Source organism: Vidua macroura, chromosome 13 (assembly GCF_024509145.1).
Source record: "Vidua macroura isolate BioBank_ID:100142 chromosome 13, ASM2450914v1, whole genome shotgun sequence".
NCBI classification, from domain to species: Eukaryota; Metazoa; Chordata; class Aves; order Passeriformes; family Viduidae; genus Vidua; species Vidua macroura.
This window is the reverse complement of record NC_071583.1, coordinates 11,653,562-11,679,109: the sequence shown is the minus strand read 5'-3', so window position 1 is coordinate 11,679,109 and position 25,548 is coordinate 11,653,562. Positions and strand designations below refer to the sequence as shown.

At 39.3% G+C, this 25,548-nt stretch overlaps 1 protein-coding gene across 3 annotated transcripts in view; it reads right to left on the bottom strand.

Annotated features, from left to right (window-relative positions):
- Nucleotides 1–568: 568 nt before the first annotated feature.
- EEFSEC (eukaryotic elongation factor, selenocysteine-tRNA specific) overlaps nucleotides 569–25,548 on the bottom strand; it is a 124,427-nt gene continuing 99,447 nt past the window's right edge. For all 3 annotated transcript variants that reach the window (XM_053989601.1, XM_053989600.1, XM_053989602.1), the window contains one exon: nucleotides 569–4,074. In XM_053989601.1, the coding sequence (XP_053845576.1) occupies nucleotides 3,890–4,074 (185 nt within the window). In that variant the 3' untranslated portion in view covers nucleotides 569–3,889. The remainder of the gene's footprint in view (nucleotides 4,075–25,548) is intronic.

Genomic DNA, 25,548 nt, shown 5'->3' with positions numbered 1-25,548 from the left:
AATGCCTTGTACACATCAAAAACTGCCCTGGTGCAGATGGTTCACTTTTTCATAGTCAGTTTCTTGCAACCAACTAATACAGGATTTAAGAGACAGAGCTATTTTCAGCTGAGCCAGAAACATACACAGAAAGGACATCGGTGCCTCAGGCTTTGGTCAACAGATTGGAGTTGATGGCTCTGTCCCAGACATTAAATGCACTGTAGTTTTTAACAGAAGCTGTTCTTTAAGAGCTGTGTTGCAAGCCTGATGCAAACCTTTCATTCTCAGTTTCAGTGCAAACCCCCTTTTTAGGTGGGGAGACTCAGCTTTGATTCCAAGCAAAGGATGCCACCTACTGAATCCTTGCTACCATGAGCACAGCTTTGACCCTCCTGGCTCCAGACCTCTGGCATGATCACAAGCCAGACTGCAGTCCCAAAATAAATTCCAAGGAAAAGTAGAAAACAGGCTTGTAAAAACGAAGCTTTTCTCCCTGCTACTCTCTCCACAACCCGAAGATGTATTACTCACCAAACATCTGCACAGCCATAATAATTTCTAGTTTTGCAACACTGACAACCTTAGGAGTATTAAAAAAAACTCCTTACATCTTTATTCCATTTTGGATTCATTATAATACAGTCTGACAATATATGCTAGTACAGTACATTCTGCAACATTTAACCCATGCTCCCAGCTGCCGTTCTTAACTTCACGGCTTAATGACACAGAGTCAGTAGATCACAATATGACCCTGTTAATATTTTTTTAATGCCATTTTTACAAATTACAGCATAATGCACTGATTATGAGGATGAAAGGAAAGTCTCTACGTCTGTCTGGAAACCAAATAAAAGAATGTTTGAACATCTGTTCATCCTACAAATGTCTTTTAAAGCTTTGATTTTCCCATAATCATTTTGTTCCACCATTTCACCCTTTTTTGAATGTGTATCCAACAGCCTCAGGACAGTAGCCAGAGATCTGCAGTAATAGCACATTATAATCAAAGTTCCTGGGCACACTTAGGTTCTCCATTTGGAATTCTACATTGGGAAAAACACAAAACCAAACCCCAGTCTTCATCAGATCCCTCCCCAGCCGTGTATCCTACACAAACCTCTGCAGCAGGAGCAAAACGAGAGGACGAGGCTCGGTGACAGGGGCCTTCTGCAGAGGATTCCAAGGCACAAGGACAGGGCAGGGTGAGAGGTGAAGACACAGCCTGCTCCTGTGGGTCCATTAGAGCTGCCCAGGGTCAAAGCCTGAACAGAGGCAGCTCCTCAGTGCACACAGGAGCGGGGATGAGCTGCAGGCCAAGAACCTTCCCCACCTCACTGGGCTCCCTGCAACCGTTGTGGGAGCCCTGCCACAGATCTCCAGGGCAAGAGCAGAGCCAGAGCAAGGAGAAGCAATGAGTGAAGAAGGAAATGGGAGCACTGAAGAGACCAGGTCTGAGACTGAGAAGATGGAAGAAAAATGCCAAGTTAGTATGCTAGTCTGGAAATCAAACGGAAGATAGGAGGAAGATTTAAAAAATATGTTTACAAGAGACTGGATGAGAAAGTGATGTAGGTCCAACTCTGGAATTATTGCTGCTCACTCCCTTGGAGTACCCCAAGCAAATAAACCATGGGACTCCCTGCACTAGGAGTCCTTTCAGCCAAGCAGAGGACTGCAAATCTAAGTGTTCAGGGTTAATGAGTTTTCAAAGGGATCAAGTTCCGTAACAAGACTCACTGATCCTGTTAAGGGCAATCCATGGTGTAGGGGGAGAAACATTCATCAGATAGGCTTTTATAAAAATACATACCCCCATTTACACTGACAACCTCCTCTCCAGAACTACTCAAAAGTGTCTTAGAAATGAGAAAAGACAAAATCCTTTAAGTGCAAGGAAAACAACTCTGGAAGCACCTTTCCTGATCACTCCTCTTTTCTTTCCAATACTCCAAATTAGCAACCCATTTAAAATTTGGCAAGGACACTAGAACTATACAGATACAAGTGTAAGTTCCTTAATAACTAGGCACATTTAATTACGTTTTTTTATACCCATAATTCTTAGACTAACCTGGGATGATAGTAACACTGTTCCTTCAATGTCATCTGTTTCTCTATGTTCCATCACTGCAGTATCTTAGGCAGAGTACAAAAAAGGATTTGATAAAGGCTTAAAAGACAGATAACATTATAAATATTCTTTCCAAAGACTGCTTTTGGGGTGTTTGGGAAGAAGAGAGAAATAGGGAAGGAGAGGTGACAGGGGTGTGAAATGCATTTTTTCCATTACAGAAGGATACATTTTCCAGCAAGGCTGGCAGCACAAGTTACATTAAGCCAATAGCTGAAGTTGCCTAATTCCTCTGGGATCACACTGAAAGCATACCCCATAATCTTAAGGGATGTGCTAAAGCTTTGCTGGGACTCACTCAGCAGAAACTGTTTGGGATTATTACACAAAGCACTAATTCTGTTCTGGTTTAAAGGGGTACCATCAGCCTAGTTTAGACACGAGGCTTGCTCTGTCTCACAGCTGTCCAGCTGTAAATATCCTCTCAATAGCTGATAACTGTGCCATTTGTAGCCACTTTGGCGACCTAAAAATTAAAAGGAAAAGACTGGGAAAAAATCAGTATCATGTTAATGTGATGGACTCGTGTCCATCAAGGGATATAATAACATGATAAATAAGAATGAATGTAGCAATTATTTACCTCCATGTGCAACATGCACTTACATTGTACATATGGTCACCATCTATAGCTGACTTCAGCAAATGGGTCACAGGCTGCTATTCAGCATCAACAAGCAGGTACTCTTTTTGTTCAAAAGGCAGGAACCAACATTTGCCTTGCTGCCAAGCCAGAGTCCAATTCCTGTTCCAGACTGCAGCTTTCGTACCTGTGGAATTGCTGTTAGTTTTCATGTTAAGGTGTCCTATACTTTGCATACAACAAGGAAGGGATATTACAAGTGCTCTCCTTTTTATGAGCCTAGGACATGAAATTGAGAGAAAGAGCTAAAGCAGCCATGAAATCCCTTTTAAAAACTAATGGTTTCTAAAGCATCTTGGAGACACTCATTTTACAAGGCTTATGCAGCAATCTTCTATCATTATTTTAATGAAACAAAGCCCCTGACTATTTCCATAGGCAGCTTTTTCTTTCACACACAAAAGGCATTTTGGTTACAGAAAAACAAAAAAGGAAAAAGAAAACAGTTTTGGAATAGGATTCATTGCAGAACAGGCAGGAAAATAAAAAAGTTACATAAAATGTCACTGAAGATAAATTCTGGACCTTTGGAACAGCAAACAGAACAATTAAGACTCTCCTCTACACAGATCATTATGTTTAATATGAAAAACATTTCTAGACATAAACTGTATTTATAAAAACATCCATACCATCTCTCAGATAGCATCTTACAGAGTTGCAACTGAAGGAATGTGGAACATCCATTTTAGGTTTCACTTATTAAATAGTATGCCTTCTGTCTCCCACTTTGCTCAAGGAAGGAAGCCTAGAATAACCAGCTTCACTTTGTGGGTCACATGAAATTCACATCCTGACTTGGTGGCAAACTTCTAAATCAAGAGAAACTTCAACACAATTATCCAGGAAAACAATGCAATTAGAATGTACACCCAGGGATGCTCATCTGGCAGGTGAGATTCTCTGAGATGCCATAAAGCTGCACATCACAGAGATGACAAAATAAGCAAATTTGAACAGAACAATATGAGACTGCAGAGATTTTGGAAGGGGGCACAGTCAGCACAAGCTTCCAGGCTCTGTTTGTGAGGAAGGAGCAGGTCGAATGTGTTTGGACAAGAAACACATTACACCTCAATGCATTTCAGGGTCTGGACTTTTAGGTGTAATCAGAGGCCTCTCTTGTTTCCTCAGGATTGAATCATTTTCTTCTGTGTGTCAAAAACATATCTTTTAAAGATAAGAGAGATAGTAACAGGTTGGGCTGAATCATTCTTGCTGCTTTCATCCTCTTTGGTCATATCCCCCTTCCCTCCCTTAGATTTCTTCTTGGAGGCAGCAGTTAGCAGCATCTTGGTATCTGGCTTCAGCCCATCTGTAAAAGAACAAGAACACACATGACTAACACACTCAACATCACATTTCAGAGAACTAGAAAAAATGAGCAGGCATGTTTTCATCCGAAATCAAGCAAAGAAAACAAGAAAGTAAATAAAATGCATTAGGGAAGTCACATTTCTGCATAAGACTCCTTCAATATGGTAATTTACACAGAAAATAACAGAAGTCTTTAAACATAAAGTGTACAACAGTGATACCACAAATCCAGTGCAGGATCCTGAATCATTCAGTGTCCATCTAGAGCTTTTAAAGTATTAAACACAGGCAAGAATTTAAACAAGCCAGACCAGCTTGCCTGGTCTAAGTCTTTTTTACTTGGCAGGCCTTTCCTACTATTTAGACACATACCCAAAGTTTCTTGTCATCACTAAGAATATTTATAAAAATATAAGTCATTAATAAAAAACCAACTGGTAAACCACTAAAATTATAGACAGTCACAAGACTCAGAAGATTCTTGAATTTCTTTAAGCCTATTTTCTGGATTTACCTAAAGCACATTGTAAATTATACAGGTTTAGTGTTTGTTTTTGTTTGTTGAGGTTTTGTTTTGTTTTTATTTTGTTAAGACAAAGTATTTGTTAGGGATTTCAACTTGCACTGCTTATTGCTTAGGGGCACTAGAATTAAGCTGCATAGTATTTTGGGGATCTGTTTCTCCAGACATTTGTGCCAAACAAAAATATTTGTCCTTTTCCTCCTAAACAGCCAGAGTTCGTTACACCTTTATTTTTTCTTATAACTCAACACATTGGTAACATTTTAGATAAGAAAAACAAGATAGCAAAGTCCAAAGAAATGCTGTAAAACAAGAGAGAGGCAGCTCCTAAAAAACCACTCCTGAAGAAGCACTTGCATAAAGCAGAAGGCAACAAACTCCTCAGAAGCTTTTTCAGTGCCACCTGAATATGCTACAATGTGGTTTTCAGGCATTGGGCCAAAATCAGTTCAGGTATTTTTAACCTGTGGTGTCACATAACCTTATCTCAAACACTTAATCAGCCTCTCTCTCTTCATACTGAAATTCAGATGCGGATTCTCGTATCACAGCCTGACAAAAAGATTGAGATGCTTATGATTTCCTGGAGACAGGAGGTCTACGGGCAAGGGGAACTGCTCCAGCTCAGACACATCCAGGGCCACTCACAGCTGACGGCAAGGGGACACAGCCCCAGAGCCCAGCCTCTCATCTTGCTGTGTCACAGGGAGCAAATTGTGCCAGCAGCATTCCCATCGCATGGCCAAGGGAAGGGAGGAAATGAGGAAGTGTTGAAGCAAAACCAGGAAGCTGCTCATTTGGCATTTCACAACCAGAGGCTGTAAACCATCCCTAAGGCCCTGCAGTGGGGAGACTTTCGCAGAGAGAGGGGTCTTTTTTTTTGGGAAAAAAAAGCCAACAAAGAAAAAACCCAACAACAAAAAAAAGCCAAAAAAAAAAAAAAACCCCAAAAAACCCCTAATAAAAAACCAAACAAAAAAATCGAATCAAACCAAAAAACCCAAACAAACACCCACCCCCCCCCCAAAAAAAAAAAAAAAAAAAAAGAAAAAGAAAGGGAAAAAGTGCAAGGGTCCAAAAGAGAAGAAAATCAACATGTTTTGTATATTTGTATGTAGCTAAAAGTACAGCCCACTCTAAGGCTGCAGGAGTCCAGCATCAAGCACAATCAACTTTGTACAGTTTTGCAAGATCATGCATTTCACAGTCATGGCAGCTGCTGTTTTCTCTTTCCAGATGGCAGGACACAAAAAAAGCAATGATTATTTCATTGTGAAAATAATTGAGACTGTTCTTCCTTGATGGCTGAGAAGTCTGATAATGACTATCTTTGCACACGTAAGGTTCAATTAATCAAACTAGGTAATATGGTGTGGAGGGACCACATATTTATTATATGATTTTATTACATTGTAGAGTCATGTTTGATGCAGCTGTTTCGATTTTTTAATTGGATGCTTTCATATAAATCCCATTAATATCATTACCCTTACAATCACTCCATCTTCACTACGAAAAATAATTTATCACTACATGAAAAGCAACTTATTTCCTATTTGGAAAGCTCTGAGAGCATTGTGGGTGCTGCTAGAAAAAAATAGCAATAGTCAAAAAAGGGGAAAACAAAATAAAAACAGCAGAAATAGTAACCTCAGGCAGCCCCACTCACTACCTTTGCAGAATTTATTTAATATTTTATGTTTTCTACTGTTTTGATCAACCTAATTGTAACTGTCCCTGCACAGGGTTTCCTCTGCTTTCCTGAGAGTACCATTTATTTTTTGGACAAAGAAACATTTCATTTTGCTTTCTAGTTGGTTTCCCTTTCTGGGTCTTATCACAATTACAAATGTTGCTGTTACTGGCACAGCACTGTTTAAGAAAGATGTTTAACTAAATCCTTTCAGAAAGACACATTTTAATTAAAGCAAACAAATCCTAAAACACTTTTATTTATGTTAGCAGCCTTTGCGAGACGCTAATTTCCAAAAAATGGTAATTGGCGGAAAGGAGAGAGGAAGGGAGGAGATGTGGCATTAAAATTGCAGCCAAAATTTTCCCTTATGGGTACCTGAAGGACCCAGGCTGCCTCTGCAAGCCCTTACCCACAGGGACATGGCAGGGGTTGGGCTCTCACCACACAGAGACCCTGGGCTGCAGCAGCAAGTCAGGGAAGTCTCAGCCATGAGGGTGAAATAAGCACCGTGGATAAACTGAACTTCAAACCCACCAGTGACATCAGCTTGGATGGCCCAACACAACTGAAACCTGGCACAGCATCTGTGGTGTTCAAACAAAGCATCTCATGTCTGAAAAACTCTGTTTTCGAGAAAAAAAGACATGCTGCATGTGGAATTCTGCTGGGGAAAATGAAGTTAAAAGTGAGCCATCTCACCTCCTCCACCCTATCACTAACTTCCACATAGAAGAAGTAAAGGTATACCTCACCTGCAGCACTTAACACCTATTTGGACTAAACAAGGTATTCCAGGTAAGAAGTTTACAGAAAAAATGGCAGAACGTGGCAGTTTGTACCAGTGAAGTGACAGGCTGACAGCCAGAGGCAGCTCAGGTATTATTAAACTCACATGGTATCTAAATTACCTAATCAGATCCCATGGCCCTCATTCTGCAAACAGATTAGGTGGCTGGCATCATACCCTGACAAATGGCATTTTCTGTTTTTCTGCTCTGGTGCCAGCAGGTCTCAGGGCTGAGGAGGCTCTGAGACAGGGAGCAGCACAAAGGAGCAGGCAGAGAGAGACAGGCACAATCGGGGTTTCATCTACCTCCGTGGATTTCTCACATTACACACAATGCATACTTTACATTTTACAAAACCAAGGAAATGAAGGGAAATATATCTGTCACCGAAGAAGACATCAGAGCTTTAATAGCTGAAATGACGGATATTTTTAGATGGAGGTCTAGTTTAACTTACTTACATTAAGGGTCTAATCTCTGCTGAACAATAGCTATGTTAGCTTGAACACATAGTGAGAAATCTCTTCCATTAATTAAGTGCTGCCTGTACTACTCGGATTTGTAGCAAATGTTAATAGATTTTTTTTTTTCTTCCTCTGTTGGACAATTACTTTATTTTGCCAAGTTGCTAATGGATTAAATTGAAAAGGTCCATGTGTTAAAAAAAAGACTTTAGCTTCAAAGTTCTAAAAAATGCCTTGCATACAACAATGGAAAATACCTATGTATTAATATTATTAATGGGCCATCCTCAAAGGCACATAAGATATGTGAAAGCTTAGGAAATTCATTCCTTCCCATCAAAACCATGTCTGTAAGAAGAAGTGCCCAGACAAGGTGTTATGCAAAATGTACTTTTAGCATCCACCAACTAAGGTTAGATATGAAAATCTAGTTGCAAAACAGTGTGATTTACTTAATTCTTTTCAACTGCTGTTAATAATTAACAGATAAAAATACAGACTCTTTAATAGCCTTTGTCTCAGAATGGCCTGAAGGATTTAGTCCAAACTGATCCATTTATAAGTGATATTAATAAAAAAATGCATTTTCAAATTCAAATGAAAAGCAATACTAAATCAGGAAAAACATTTTCCAAGCCAAAAAAAAAAAATTTCACATGCACAAAACAAAGGAACACCACAGTATTTTATGCAATTTTCACATATAAGTAGCTAGCAGCTTAGTGATTTCCAGTATCTTACACAGTCAAATGAATGGCAGCGTCGAGTTTTACAATTGCTCACACAAGAAATTTGCATGGGAACACACAGATTTTAACCACTTCATACGGAAATTCCACACCGTAGAACTCTGGACACCTACTTGTGTATAGATTAAAATCCAGTTTTATCTCTACACAATCAGTTCAGCTCCCCTCCCTCCCTCCCTCCAGGGAAGTTACTCCCATGGACACAAGTTCTGCCCTGTGCACACCTCCCGCAGATCTGCGCTGGGCCCGGGACAGGCTCCACATCAGCCAGCCTGGAATGCCAGCCCCGACACAAATCACACCACCCACACACAGCACCATAATCTGGTTTACTTTTGCTTTGTTTTTACTCCTGCTTCAGCTGGAAGGAGGATGAAAGCTGACACAGAATCTGCTCCTCTAATTCCTTTTGCTCACCCAACAGCAGGGTGAAGGAGCGCCTCTGTGCTTTTGCCCCATATAAATATTTATTTCATCTATTACCTGCAACCTTGGACTCTACTTTGCCTTTTACACTTTTAACTTCTCCACTACACATTCTCCTTCACTTAATATTGTCATTCCTTATCAACATTCCTTGTCAGATTTGTTGACTTTTTTTCTTATTAGCCTTCTGCTTCCCTGCTCCTTCAAAAGGTCTCCAAGAACAGTCCCCGTTCTTTCTTTCTGAAGTTCAACTCCTTCTTCCTTGACTCAAAATTGCACTTGCTATTCAGCCCTTCAGGAGTTTTATCTCTCTCCCCCTTTACCAACTTAATTTTTCAGATTTCCCATCTCTGTATTTCCATTTCCTATTTTCACAGTTCTCTTCAATATTTAGGAATAGTCATGTCTCCATCAAAGCTAATGAAACATTGTGTTCGAATGCAAGATTTTAAAGACCGAATACCAGACACACTTTAGATGAGAAGCAAGATAATACAGTATCTCCTTGTAGTCCAGCCAGAGACAGGAGCAATTTTTAAGCAACTGATAACCCATCATTGAAAACAGGTGTAATAATATAGGTGCAGGGCATGCCTTCCAGCACAGCCAGGGAGAATAATTTATTTTGCCGAACTTCAACAACTCCCTTCTTGTGTGCACACTTGTAAAAAAAGCCTATTGCTCACTATCCTGGTGAATATGAAAGTATCTGCATGGATTTTTACAGTTTTCTTACAGTATAAGAACTGTAATGGGAAAATAAATCACGTTAAAAGATTTCAGTGCTCCCAATTAATGAGAATTTTGCTTTCAGGCCAAAATGAGAAGTTCATCCTACCCTGCACTGGTACTTGCCACAGTTTGCTGGAAAAGCACTGGCCCAGGATCCTCACCATGCTGTTAGGAAAAAGCACATTGAGGCTACACCAGCAGCTACCCTGGGAATAGAAGACATTCCTTCCTTCATTACTTATTAAGAAATTGCTAGACCATTCTTGACTTGCTCATACTATTGCCAAACCTCCCATTCCATTCCGGAATTTGTGAGCAGAGTTTCAGTGGGAAACTGGACTTGCTTCTCCCTTCTGTAAACAAAATATCCTATTCACTTCCTTAGAATGCTGCAGGTAGAAGACTCAGCTACATACAACTTCTTGTTTCCCATCAATATTCAAATGTTAAAAATGGACTGAACATCAGAGAACAAGTTAATGTAGCATATTTGATGTTGGAAATAATTTTTATCCGAGGCAAACGTAACCTTTTAATATGACAGGCAGACATTTTTCTTTCCTCCCGAGGGAAGGAAAAAAAGAGCAAAACTTGAAAGAGGCAAAGTGTTGGGGATAATCCTCACTCACAATGGATTATTGGTAACAGCTGGTTTGCACAATTTCAGGATTTCCTCAAATTGAACTCTCAGAACCTGAACCCTAATTACACAGTTAGAGAGTGTGTGCCTGCATCAACTCTTGCTAACAGAGAGTACAAAAGCTTTCAGGTTGACCTGAAAATCAGAAATAATTAGAGGCCCAGATGGAGACATCCATGCCACAGTCTGATGCAGAGGGGCTTCATCAGAGAGTGTACAAAGACCAGCCTCTCCCTCAGCTTACTGCAATGAGGGACCACTGAAAGGAAATAGAAACTTTCTGCCAGTACTGCAGGACTCAGCACAACACAATTAAAAACTAATTAATTTTTCTTTTCTTGCAACATCTATATATATTTATCCATCCTTAGAAATATCCATTCTTAAAAAAAACATAGCTACCTGTGTCCAAAAAAGTTCAAATAGAGTAGTACTCCTATTTGTTTCACATTCTGATTAACTTTAAAATGAGAATAAACTTATCATTGGTTTCCAGCAAAATTAATAGAAATATCAGTGTTATAAGAACTGATTCTCAGAGTCCCACAACACACTAGAAAGAACACACTTGTTTTCCAGCTAGTCCCAAAACATGCCAGCAGTTCTACAAAACTGTTTCTATGCACCCTAAGAACTTGAAAAGCTCGTGTAATAGCTCTAAAGTAACACTCCAGAGTTTTGATTTAAACAAAAAGCAGAAGCATTCCAAAATGAGAGGATCTGTTTGCCCAGCCTGTCCTGTTACAGTTATCTCTGCAGTCAGGCAGAAAGGACAAGAACAACAAAATATAACATCCTGCTGCTTCAACTCCTTACATCAGTTAGCAATTCTGCTTCTCTTCTCCTCTCCCTAAAGATACCCCAAATTCTACCTTCTGACTTTATTAATGCAATTTTGCACCTTCAATATCCCAGCAAAAAAAAAAAAAAAAAAAAAAAACCAAACCAAAACAAAACCAAAAACCAAAAAAAGAAAACAGAAAAAACCCAAACAAAAAGCCAAACCACCAACAAAACAAAAACCTCAACCAAAGAAGCCCCAAACTGATCAGGAAAAACAAGATCTTTGTGAGCCTTCCAAGGACAAAAGTACTGTGTTGCTGTACCCATAAACACTATAATAGGGCCCTCAAATGCACCACACTGTATCTAGTGGACTGGATGATGGGTCATGTAGAGACTGCTGATCTTATCTAGTTCACCATCCCATCTGCCTATCATGAATATATTGTGCTTTAGAAAGAGCAGGGGAGAAACTGTGTCCTGAGCTAACTGGATTTAGGCAGGAATTCTCTACCTGACATCAGGGTCAACACCTATAAACCTTTTCTAGGCAGAGATGCAAGTTCTCTTAGAGGAGCCAATCTACGCTGTTCCTAGGTGTTCATTGCCACAATAACAAATAATATGATTACCAAGACAATTTCAGTGTAATAGTTGACCAGAGATTCACTCAAGAAACAAGGGATACATACTCCTTTCCTCGCTACCCTCAGGAGCTCAGGATTTTAGCTTCAATTACTTCCACAGATCCGGCAGTGAATTTTACTTATGTAAATCCCTTCATAATTCTCCAATAATTCTATTTTGAATTCACACCACCTTTTCCACATCTCTTGTCAGCCCTCTCAAATATTCTGCTAGAGTTTCAAACTCCAGAGAAGAGTAATTTTTCTTTTTGACCAGTACAAGATTAGTTATTATCACTTTGCCTGGCTTGTAAATATTAATAGGGCTACAGCAAGAAGTTGGCCAGGGAGCAACCAGCCTTCAAGAAGACAAGAAAGGAGACTCCTTCCTTCCAAATGTGCTAAATCCTCAGCATGGTATTTGGGATCTACGCAAAACATCCATAATTCTTTGTTTGATGACAGACAAAGGGGAAAACAAAAATCTTACAGTCACTTTGAGCAGAAGTAGATTGCCCCATGTCCCACCCAAACACTGTTGTGACAACCAGCCTCCATCAGCAGCACTATTCCTGCAGTCTCAGCATGGCAGACTGCTTGGAAATCCTTCACAAATAAAACATCTTCCCATAAACTAGGGAACAGCTGCCCTGTACCACATCAGAGAAGGCTGCAGCTCAGTGGTGAGCAGGATTGAATCTTGTGTATCAATTTAAGCTTATAAAGGCTTTTGGACTGAAAGATATTATTATAAGAAGTGGTACTACTGGAAAGAACATGGATTTCATTATGGGCTCCTACTTTGCAGGGAAAGAGCCAATCTTCCCTGATGAGGAAGACAGAAGCTGTTTTAATTTAAGAAGCTGACCTGGGTGAAGTTCAGGCTGAAGCTGTATTTGGAAAACTCTCCCATCAAGCTGGACACAACCCTTTCAAGCTCAGTGCCAATTCCACACAATGGCTTGAACTGCGCTCTCTGGCAGTCCTTAAAGGCACATTTTGTATCTTGGCTTTTGCTGCAAGCAATCAAGAAAGAATGCAAGAAAACAAAACTGTTTCCCAAGCACTGTTTGCTGGTGCCATAATTAATATAATCAAACAATTCCACAAATTGCTTCCAATTGCTGGCGTCACTTTCATGTGCAGAGCCAGACTTTCAAAGAAGGGCCCTTCTTGTCCTACATCCTTACACTGGTAACCCTCGCTTCACACAATAGTAAACAAGACCTCACTAAATAGTAGAGGGTAATTTGTACTGTAATAGGTCCCCAAGGCACCATGGACACAATTTGAAATGCCATCTAATTTTTCTTTTTAATTAAAAAAGCAGTTACTATATTTAAACAACAACACAAAAAAGTTCAGAGGGGACAGATTGGAGTTTCCCACAGCTCTCTGGGAGTTTTCTCAAGGTCAGGAAGAGTTTTATAGGCTCAATTGGTACACATTTTTTTCTTTAATTAGTCTGCCATACCTTCTACATGAAGTCAGCGTCTTGATTTTCAGTCTGATATTTTTCATATTGCTAAATGCAGCACAGACTCCAGCACCACACCGTAGCTGCTGGCTGCTGAGTATCAGTGGTACACTTCCCTGTGCTTCCCTTGCTTGCCCCTTCCCTCTCCTCTCTTCATCCTAAACCTGTCATCCACACTGAGGAGAGCTAGCATAACACAGTGCATTGAGGATGTCATTCATTCAGCTTTATATTGCTCAATTTCCAGCAAGATGACCAGGATATATTATCTGTTTTCCCAAATTTACATAATACAACCACATTTTTAACCTTGTTTTTCAAAAATAAAATGCAACTATTAAACACCAGGTACAAATGGACCACTGTCATCTGAAGCTACAAAGCAGGACAGATTTCTGAACTTGACAAATCCCCATCATGTATCACACCACTGCTCTGCATCCATCTCATTACTTAAGTAAATCTACACAAGGCCACACACACTTTAAAAGTGTATTATTTTACATATTTGCAGTTATTTGCAGTTCCCACAGTGGGTTTTTGCAGTTCCCACAGTGGGTTTTCCAAAATACACCAACAGCCCTAAATGACAGCATGGACATGAAGTGACATAAGGTTTTCATTCCTTGGCCAGTTGGCCATCCTTCAGCAGAAATCTGCTGAGAGTACCAAACCTGACCTCATTTTATAGGCCAACACAGCTGCTGTTGCACAGTGCACCACAACCATTTGTCAGCCAAGTCTTCCTGGAACAACTTCCCTAAGAGCAGAGAACTCTCTACCTTGCACTCTTGGAACACAACTATGAGTTGTATGCTCTACAAGACTTTGTGTTTCTGTGCAGCAGGGACTAACCTTAATACAGGCTACAGGGAGACTCCAGTGCATGCACTAGGTCTAGGCTACACAAATTAAGTGTTTGCACAATGCAGTGGATCAACTGTCAGAGCTAAAAGACAACCACTATGATCGTATTTCTGGCCTCAAATCCAACACTGTTCCACTAGCCTATAGGAAATTTTCAAATTAATTTCTCCATGGGCTTTCAGTACAGTAATATAGTTGCAATTATGCCACTGATGTATCATACAAAAAATTATTACAACTCTATTCTCATTTTATGGCCACTCAAGGTCCACAGAGCCACTGAGATCATGCCCAAGTGCTGTAGCATACCTGCAGGGAGAGGCACCACTCACACGCGTGCTGTGATTTCAGTCCACACACTCTTCAAGCTCCCTGAAGCAAAAACTGAATGCATGGAAAATACCCAGTGCATAACAGGAGCAACTATGAAAAAATAATGGAACTAATAAGGAATCAAATTATTTATGCATATGAATGTAATGTTGGAAGCTTGGGATTATAGGCAGGCCCTTATTACAATTCAACAGTAGAAAAATTACAGGCAGGTCAGCGTGAAATACCCAAGACCATTCAAAATACTCAGAACAGTGTCTTGAAATCACAATTACCGTCACTGAATCTCCTAAGCTCTCTCTCTTCTGGCAGAGTACTAAGAAACATGCAGATATAAACACAGTAGAATCTGGGAGAGTCTATGACAACTGTTACACAAGGACAGATTTTCACAAGTTTTATTGTTGAGGTAGTCCTTGCTGATTAAATTCTCGGATCAAGAGGAGCAGTGTCACAAACATGTCCCCAGAGAGTACAGTTAGGTGTGTAAAAATAGATCAAGGAACCACTAAGGACAGGAGCTTTTGTAATTTTGAAAACCATAGAATATCCCTTTGGCACTAAATTTCCATCCAGTGAGGGAGTTTCTCAGCCCAGAGCCACTCAGCAGTGGGCCAGAAGGCACTTTTGATTGTGTTTTTTGTCAGCACTCCAGGACCTATTAAACAGTAAATAAACAAAACCAACAATGCTCATGTTGTGTGCACCAAGGTGAGCAGAAACAACTGAAAACATGTTTTGCATTCAACAAAAGGGACTAAAACTTCATCATCCCAGTGAAAAGGGAACAACAACAACAACAAAACCTGCAGCAGTGCCCAGTATCTCCTGCAGCAGCCTCTCAGAAATGCACACAATGCGGAAGAAGCGCAGGTTAGCAGACCTGCCCCAGAATCAAAGGCAGTTCATTACAAAGCAGCTCCAAATCAAAGTGCTCGATCCACAGGCCCGTTTGTAATCCTCCCACCTCGCCCGAGACTCTCCATGTGGAGGAGGCACCGCAGCAGCCAGTTAAGCTGGACCAACTCCACTGACATATCCCAGGCATCTGCTGCTCAGCCCTGGTCCAGAGTTTAAGTTTGGTGATATTCATCTTTCCCCAGGCTGCTTTTTTAAAGCAATCCTGAACAATGGGACTTCAGAATGAAGACTAAAACATTTAAATATATATTTTTTTTAAAACTTCTAGGCAAGGGCCTTTAAGGCGATTAGAAGGGGAGGGGGATTGGATAGCAGCTTTTGCTTTTTCATGTTATGTATATTGTGTGTAAACAAATATGCAATTTGCTTTAAAAAGATAAGGTGATTAAATTTTTATCGGGCTTGTACTCTGTTGTCACCACAACAAAGAGAATTAGGAGGAGGAAAGAAAGGCCTTTTTATTTGAATTATGCTCTTACCAGAGGTTCTCTACAGCACAGCTGTAAAGCCACTCAATGTTCTCCAAACAGGCCCTTTGATTACATTTTATTCAACTTGTTTGCATTTGGAGCAATCGAAAGGAAAAGAACGCTCCACATTTTGATGTCTTAATGTTCCTTAATACCTTCTTTAATTTATATTAAGCTTCTTAACTAGGGTGATGAATTCTTCAAAAACAATAAAGACCTAGTGCAGAAATCTTCCACACACCATGAAAATTGAAATTATAATGTATTCATGGCTCTTTTTTTGTTATAAAAAACATTATTTAGAAGAAAGATTTAAAGCATATAAAAAAAAATCCCAAAGTTGTATGAAAATTACTTGATCCAGAGAAATAGAGGAAAGTTCAAACTAATTATTACAAGGAAATAAAATGTTGTAGGAGGTGGAAGAGAATAAGCAGCATGAGAGTTTTGGATTACTATGAAGTTTTCAGTCTTTTAATAAACCATAAATTTCTACTCTATGGCTTTCTACCAAAAAGCCAACCAAAAAAAAAAAAAAAAAAAAAGCCAACAACAAAAAACCCAAACAAAGAAAAAACCCACCCACTAAAAATTTGTATAATTTTGTTTTACCAAGACAAAATCAAATGTTTGTCAGTTCTTTCTCCTTTATTATTCATATACTTCTTCCCTAAAATGACTCTTCACAATTCCACAGCGTGTTCCCCTCCCAGTGTCTTTCACAGTCTGCCAAGACCAACAGCCAACAGTGAAATGATCATGAAGGGGTCCTCAAGCACCCTCAGATGCAGCAGCTCCACGGGGCACACACGTTCCTGGGTGAGGCTCCCACACTCAAACCCCATCCACAGGTGGATCTCAGTCCAACACGAGGGAAGGCTGCATGAGAAAAGCAAGGCTCACTCAGTAAGTAGGGGCCACTTGAGGGACAAGACTGGACAGGTTTGTCCTCACTGGCACTGTGTTTTCCAGTTATAGTGGATTTTCAAACACTCATTACCTGGCTCATGTATCAAAACTCATTCTCAGCAATTCCAGTGTTCTTCAAGAAATCCCTTCTGCAGAAAATGAACACAGCTTTCAATGGACTTCTACATACAAATTATGGACTTTACATACAAAGCAGCCTTAGTAAGGAACATCCAAAAAGGTGTAGTCTGTCTTTGTTTCCCAATTTGTCTACTGTTTTACATTTCTTTTTACTTAAAAATTGTACATTCTAATTTAACTGCTTTAAGTTCTCAGCAGTACATGTGCATCTGCACATGTACAGCCACAAACCCCTTACTTTGCTCCCCCCTGTCCTCTGCAATACAAGTCCAGAGGAAAAAAACAAGCTGGTACTTCTCTGACACCAATAGAGTGCCCAGAGCTGTGCTCCAGTGACTGGGTGCCTGGGTACTACAGCAGCAGAGAAATGAGGTTCCTAAGTGAATACATAAAATCCCCAAAATATTCTTGAAATAATAGTTTTCAAAGAGAACAGGCATTTTGATCTGGAACGACTGTCATTTTTTGTCGACATCCACTGACTGCTCACCTACATTTTCAGAGTCATGTTTTTAAGCAAATTCCAGGAAAGCAGAGTTTAAAACCTGACAATAAAGCCTGCCACATCTACAAAATGTTTGTGGAAAAGCTCACTTAGCTGTACCAGCAATCAACTGGCCACAATAATTAAAACAATTAAAAAATTCACATGCTGCATTTAGCACAGAATAAAACAATGCTGATCCTAATCTAACACTGATGGCACCCTGGTCGGAACAACACCTTCCCCTCCTGAACGAGTCACACCACAACAGCACAGAGCAGCAAAACCCAATTCAAGAGTGACTATGGATCAACAGACCAAAACTGAAAATCACCTGAGTACCAAGAAATTGCAGACTGTGACTAAGGCAGCACAAAACAGCTTTAAAACCACGTTGTTGCCTTCTGCTATGGTGGAATTTTTTCTTCACAGCTGTCCTGCAAAGTAGTCACTGCTTTTGCAGGGAAACAGGAAGCAAGAGAGAAAGACACGATACAACACTAATATAAACAGTTATTCAAGCACAATAATTATTGTAAAACAGGTAATCATGACTGTATCCCAACTATTTAAACTTTCAGCTGCAGTTTTAAGGGAGCAAGTACCAAATTTACATATCCAAACCAGTATTTTATGTATGTAACCAGTTAAGTCTTAACTGCTGTATCAAAATAAGCTCGTGCCTTTAAGCACAAACGATTCATGAATTTTAATTTGTTTTAAATGTTGAAAAATTCCATCCAAGTAAATTGACTCAACAAGCCAAATGATGAAGACATGTATCTGGCTTTTATTTAAAAAATAAAAAACTCAAGTCTATAAATTTCTTAGTCACCCACAAATTCTCTAGCAGTAAAAAAAACTTTCCAATAACTAAGTTTTCTTCATTTTTTTAATTAAGACATTGTGCTTTTCACATGCTGGTTGAACACTACTGAGCCTTAACTTTATTCTCTTTGTATTATTTAACTACAATATTTTTAAATGTTCTTATAGAAATAAATTAGCCAATGATTATCAGAAAGCAGGAAAGGAAGATTTGCAGCATGGGACTCTGTAAGCTGATTCAATATTGTAAATTTCAAAAATGCAATGTCATCAGTCAACTCTACAAATAAAAATGCTTAAAATTGATATAAGCATGATTCTAAAAGTAACTATTTATTTATATTTCCCTCCTTAATATCAAGACTTAGTTCAATATTTTCATGCCTTTTCTCAGTAAATACAAAGACCAGAAATAAAATTTTGAACATAAAAGTTAATGTTTTCTAATAATTCCTTTATAGTACTCAGGCTCCAAATAAACAGCAATGCCAACCAAGTTGACCATGAGCAGTGATATGTTTACAAAGGGACAGGCACAGTAGGTCAGACTTTAAATGAGATAGCACAAGCTGCAGAGATACAGGGACACAGGCCTAGCAAATATTAGTAACTTAGTACCTCTATCCATGCCACAGCAATACTTCCATTTTTCTAGGCAAGCACCCAAGGGCTGGGTTTCCTTCCTCACTGCACTCTTCCTGGGGTACAGACTGTTCTAAAACCTAGTCAAGTAAAATATCAGAAAACAGGTACAGCCTCTGTCCAAGTCCAGGGAAGCAGATCATATTTAGGCTGAAGGAGATTAGCTTTCCTGAACCATCACCCCAAAAGATTCTCTTCATCTTTCTGAAATTTCCAGGTGCTGATCACACTGTTTAGAAATAAGATGTAGGCAATTCACAGGGCTCTGATGCAGGAATTATTAACAAGTGTCCTGATACAGGTGGCTGGCTGGAACAGAACAAATACAGCAACCTAATGGACAAGATTCCCACTACCAGTGCAAAGCTGTTTGAGTGTCTGGGTCCAAATTCAGCTGTGAAAGGGAAAAGTTTCGCAACTTAAACTGTAGAGTCTTACAACAGCCAACCCAGCTCCGTGGAGCAACAACCTGGATTGGAGAGCCACTGCTCATTTCCAACACACCAACTCCTCTGACTTGCACTGCCAAAAACATCCAACCCCCACAAATAAATACAGTGTTTCTAGGGAGTGCAGTAAAAGGCAGCATGGAAGGAGAGGAAAACAAAATTACAGAAGATGTAATATGATCAGCCAAAACATATAAACAAGAATAAACCAGCCCCATTACCAAAACCACAAAGGCAGCACCTTTGTGATGACTATTGATTTAATTAAATTTAGGTTCTAATACAGTCCTTTTCAGGAGCAGGGGCTGTCAGATCTGAAGACTTATTTTTCTTGACAAATAATTGTTAAATGTTTGCCATGTATTAACATACCAATGTTTATGATACCTAAATTACTTAAAGACAACTCAGGAACATATTTAGCTTATCATTATAAATAACTTGTGGAGTGACCCAGTAACAGCATGGAGTATCTTTTGCCCACTGAGTTTTCCTAGAATACTGGATTTTTGAAAGGGGGTTATTTAAGAAATATTCACATTCAAATTAAATTTTCTCTGGTAGCTCCTCTACATCTTCCTTGTAGCTCCCATTATGACACTACTCCAGTCAACTCTGCACTTCACAGCATCTGAAAAGTCATCCAGTAAAAGGAAACCCCATCCCTTCCCATTCTCATCTGTGTTCTCATTTAGAGCTCTGATGTCTTCAGTTATTGCTCAGGGCAGAGATGATCAACTGCAGGTTCTATGATGGCAACCAAGAAGCCACTTACAATTCCAACAGCTGTTACTGATTTTGTAGCAGAATTATGGCAAATCTGTAGTTCAAACCCTTCCTCCTAATGAGGAGGGGGAAAACAAGAAATAAACAACAACAACAAAAACCCAAGAAAAGGGAAGGACTGGGGAAGTGTCATGGATAAAGGGCACAGTCCTGGGCAAAACTAGCTTTGCCTGTACAAAACTGGGAACATAGAGACTATTACACCATATGAAGTCAAATCCAAGGTCCTATCTTATCCAGGCTCCTTCCTTACAGGCAGGCAGCAGAGGGGGAAGTCTGCAGCACAGCACAATATTGAGCCATATTCTCCTTCTAAAGCTCTCCATGCCCTGCAGACTGAGGCACAGGGCAGGGCTACCTCAGGGACTGCCCAAGGGAATGGTCCAGCTGGCAAGTCTCCATGCAGGGTAATGTGCCAGCACAAGCACCAGCTCCAGCTTTATTACGCTACTGCAGCTTTCAGGGATGAAAATGGAAGCAGCAGCATTCGCCCATCTTGCATACTGATGAGGGAATTCATCAAAGTGTTCATAAAAGTGTGTGTTTTACATGCAGTTCATCAAGGCTATGGATCTACAGGAGGTTTACATTAATACTTAGGCTGCTAAAATTCAAGCTCTAGTAAAAACTCTAAGGAGAAAGAAAAACCGGAGTGTTTACAAAACCTACCAGATGCACTCCCTTCCAAATAGCTTTAAACAATAAATCTTAACAATATTTTCTTGAGGACAGCTATCCTTGAATCCTTGGAAAAATTATGGGATACTTGAGGAAGACATGAGCCTCTCTCTTTGAAAGGCATCCAGGTACTTTGCCCCAGAGACAAGACAGGTGCTTACAATGCAGCAGCCTCTTCAACTCCCTCCCTCTGAAACAAAAGCAGCCTCCATGTCTTGTATGGTTTAGACATAGTTTAGACAACCTGTGTGGTACCCAAGGCTGCTCAAGATGCAAGAGAAATTATCAGTCTTCAGACAGAAATGAACTGGTCTTATTTCCTGTAGGGGGTAAAAAGGAGCTCACTAAAGTCAAAAGAAACATAAAGCAATTATTTTAGTTTCATACTTGCATGCATTAATTTTGACCCAAAAACTTTTTATTAAAGCAGGCAGCAGGAATAAAACAAATTCCAGGTATGACCTGCTCAACTTGCAACTCCAAAGTATACTTCTAGTGAACTTCATCAGAACAACAAAAAAAAATTAAATAAAATAGCCTTAACATTAGAAGAGTCTCTCAGTCAGCAGTGCTTACTTCAAATGAAGGTTAGTTTGTGCTCTGCAATCTAAAATTATAATGGACAGGCCACTCTATTCTCAGCTTTTATTCAGTCCTATTTTACTACTTCAAATATATACTACCTAAATTTGTATACTCTTTAAGAGTAGTTAATCTTCAATTAAAATACCTAGAGCAGAAACTAAGATAACTGGTTTAAAAGGTAAAAGCTTATTGACAAAAATGTATTCGTCATATTGCCTTTTTTTTAATTCTGCATATTAAAAATGTCATTTTTATGACTTGGAAAAAAATCTTCAGGAATAATGAAGGCTAACAAAAGACTGAAGAGCAGTAATTTAAAAAGCTCCATATGTAGCATCCTGATTACTGTATCAGTCCCATTTCCATAACGAAGGGAGAAGTCACCAAACTGCTGCCTGTCCTTTCTGGTGACAAGGAAAGGGCAAAGAGGACGGCGTGTTTCCAAGGCATCAACCTTCAGGTTCTAAGGGAAGAACAAGAAGTCTCCTGCAGTACAAGATGTGGGTGTCAGTGTCCGGCACTTTTCTGGAATACAGTAACCCCAGCTTTGGTGGTCCCTGCACATGTAGTTAATTTGGAAGCAGCTGGGTTCAAAAGTTTATCCTCCCTTTTTGACCTGCAAAGGTTTAGTGTGTGGGCGTGCACGAGTGTGTACATCATACCACACAAGCTGAAGATGTGCAGCCACAGTACACACAGTGTGTGAGCGTTCGTGTGTCAGGGTTTGCACGCAGAACGTGCTGCATCTTCCTAAATACCAAAACATCATCCAGTACACACTGGAGTGATGTGCACTGGATGCAGCATTCAGCCATCCCAAGCCAAACATAGCCAGCCTGCCATTCAAAAAGCTTCTGGAATTTTTAAGTGTAATTTTAAAAGGATAAACCACTGAAAAAAAACTAACTGCAATACTACCTACTTAGCATGCTCCAGATAAAGTACACTGACCAGTTCTGCAAGCCTGATTAGATCTACACACTAATATGCCCACCACAGGTATACCCAAGTAATGGATCCAACAGACCAGGAGTTCTCATATTCACAGTGCTTTCCAGCACAGACACTGCAGGGTAAAAGTGTAAATGAAGCTGGGGGTTAAGTAAGACGGGCAGGAAGACTAGAAAACATGAGGAGGCTGGGGATCACTGAGCTGAGTAACTTCATGAGTAACACTGACAAAAGCGGAGTCGCAGACTAGTGGAATATTCACAGCTTGGAAGAATGAATGTATTCTCCAGCCAACATCTGAATATCTTCTTGAATTGCTCTAAAGCACTCTACAATTGCAGGCAGAAATCTCTGATCTTGGCACAAAGGATATATTTTTCAACCATTTGTCATTTTACAGCTCAGACACAGAAGCAAGTCAGTGCCTATCAGCCGAGCTTCAGTAACTGCAAAATGCTCCTCAGCACATCATATTCCCCACAAAACATCTTCACTGGGATTTAAAGAGAGATCTGAGGTTAGGAATTTATAGCACATTTGTGATGGGGTTTGAGCACTCAGACAGTCACTATCACTGAGATAACAAACAGTAACTCATTAATCCATGGAAATGTGACAGTATAGTTGAGTGCAGCAGTTTTCTCAGCACTTGTGTTATTTTGAAATCTTGAATCAATTGTTTACAGAAGCTCTTCACTTGTGTTCACAGCAGTAAGTGCTCTACATACCAGTGAATCTTTAATACTTCCTAAGTTGCAGCATGGATGAAATAGTGGTTTCTTTTAAATGATAAAAACCAGCACATAATGGATAAATAGTTTATGATGAGTGTAAGACACAAATTTTCAAACAGAACAAGCACTTTGTGTTTGTTGATGAAGTTTTAACTTTCAGTCAGAATTACATAACAATAACCCTATTACAAACCAGTTCCAAACACAACAAGGAGAAAACACTCTGTATGCAACACAAATCAAGTAAAGTATGTAGGCATAATGGCATAGAAAATAAAAGTTATTTAACAGAAGAGCCCATACATCAGCAACAAACTGGGAATTAAAACACAAGATGGAGCCCCAGGGGGAACACTTAACACAAAGACACTACAGACTGCAAGTCTATCAAGACCAGACTACTTGACCAATGCCAAAAAATGCTCTCTCTTCAAAAGTTCAATGGACAAAGTGAAAAGTTAATGTTCAGAGTTATTGTGCATTTCAAACTTTCTTGTGACCAAAAAAAAAGTTAAATCTATCTAGCTTTACAGGGAAATTTCCAGTTTTCAACAAAGATGTTTTATACAGTGGTTTAGCATCAGATGTGATGCCTAATTCATAAAAAAAAAAAAAGGTAAAAGCCCTCCAAGAAAAGAGAAACTGTATTTTCACTGTTATACAGTAATCCTAACATCTAGTAAAAAAAACCCACTTCCTATTTTTGTTTCAATACAGTAGTACCCAACTAATTAAAAAAATCCCTAAACAAATGAAATAATTAATAACAATTCCAATATATTGCATTAAAGCAGATAAATAAAACTCATGAAGCAATAAAAGAGAGAAGAACAGGCTCCCAATGCCATGCGAAGCTTTGGGACAGGTCTATGGAAGGGATGCCAGCCAGAGCTGCTGTGTGAGCACGGACAGAATGTTATAGCATGTTTATTCTCGCAGAAGTAAAATCTGTTTCGTAAGTATAAACTGGGAGTAACTACACATTTAATGGTTGAAATGAGAGGATGATTGAACCAGTAACTGTTGATCACAACAAGGAAAACAGAGGGACAGATACTGCCTTACAGAAGCCTCCAAATTGTCACACAACTTGCTCTCAAATTTTTGCTGCCCTAATAGGCAGACATTTAGAAAGGAAATTAAGAAACCCAGGCCTAGGCAGTTTTGCTTCTTTGGCTTCCATCAGTTCACAACATTATTTCACCTCTGTCTCAGCTTCCCCACTTAGAAAACAGGGTTCCTAATGCTACAGTTCTTTATACAATACCTTGGAATATAGAGTCCTTTTTCAATCTGAAGAAAAGCTACACATTCTGTGTAAGTTTACAAAGTGTCATTGTTGATGAAACAGCCTGTTCCTTTTAATTCCATATTTAAACAACTCTGCTGAGGTCTGAAGATGTTGATTTATTTCTGATTTTACAAATTTTAAAAAAGGCTTTCCATGGAGTGTAATTCATGACTTTAACATTTCATCAAATATGCTTTTGTTAAGTGTGGTTGAGCAGGCACATTACTCAAGGTCATAAACTTTAAGTCAAATCACAGACAACTGAGCAGCTCCTGTGCTTTTTCTGTGGTCTCTGCGCCTTCACAGAAGGCTAATTATTTTACAACAAAACTTGAGAAGAGTAATTTTTACCCTGAAGCCGTATTTGTTCCTTGTTTCACTATTTCTGTTTCCACAGCAGGAACTCTTGCCTGCAGTTCACACTTTCCCATCAGAACCACAGTGCTTGAACCATTCATACACCAGCAAGAAGAATAATGTAGAAGGTAAATTACATCCTTAAGAAGCATTAACTTCTGAATTATGTGAAATTTAAACCACAACAAAAGAAAACAGACACGGAGTTCAAAAGTCAAATAAGAATCAGAAGTACCTCTCAGCTTGCCTAGTTGTGGGTCTTTCAATGCTGCTGGCAAAAAAACCCAAACCAACAAACCAAAAACCTACTGTCCTCTCAGAACACAATCAAAATGTACCAGAAAGAAAGAGTGAAAAAATCCAAAACCTAATAGGTTGTATTTGCTAAACTCTTGATCTATATTTGTGTCCTTACCATATATATAATATATGTATATATAATTATGGAAAATTATTAGATCATCCAGAGAACATTTAAGATAGGATATTTCAATTTAAGACAGGATGTTTCCTGAAAGCACACCTTTTGTTACTTTTCCAGATGCATTTAAAACTCTTATGAATTAGACAATGTCCAGTTTTGTTCTGAAGATTAATCACCAATAGAGAATGAATGCAGTGTATCAAAATACACTATTATGACAAGCAATTAAAAAACAGAATTACCAACAGTCAATGCCAACAGGCTTCTGGCTGACCCAATAACTAACCTGAAAGGTAACACACTGCAACAGCTCCAGGAGATGGACTTGTACTGCTGCTAAACCAAAACTCCAGAGTCTTCTTCACTGTAGTGCCATAAATTTGCTGGCAACTTATCTAATATCTCTACATCTCTGCTCCATGGCTTTCTAGAGGAAAAAAAAGAATAAACTCCATCTGATATGAGACAGGCACTAGCTGGGGGCTACCACTACCAAATGTCAGGGAAAGGACTTGAAACAGTTACAATCCATTATACTCATATTTACATTATGGATAGAGCAATAAAATTCTCATGTGAATATACAAAAATTCAAACTGTCCAGCTTTGCCCAGAATTTTGCTGGACAAGAACTCTGCATAAAATGTGCACATTGCTAGAACTCAACAGTCTCCTGAAAAAAAAAGAAAAAGAAAAAAAAAAGCCTTAACCTCTTTGC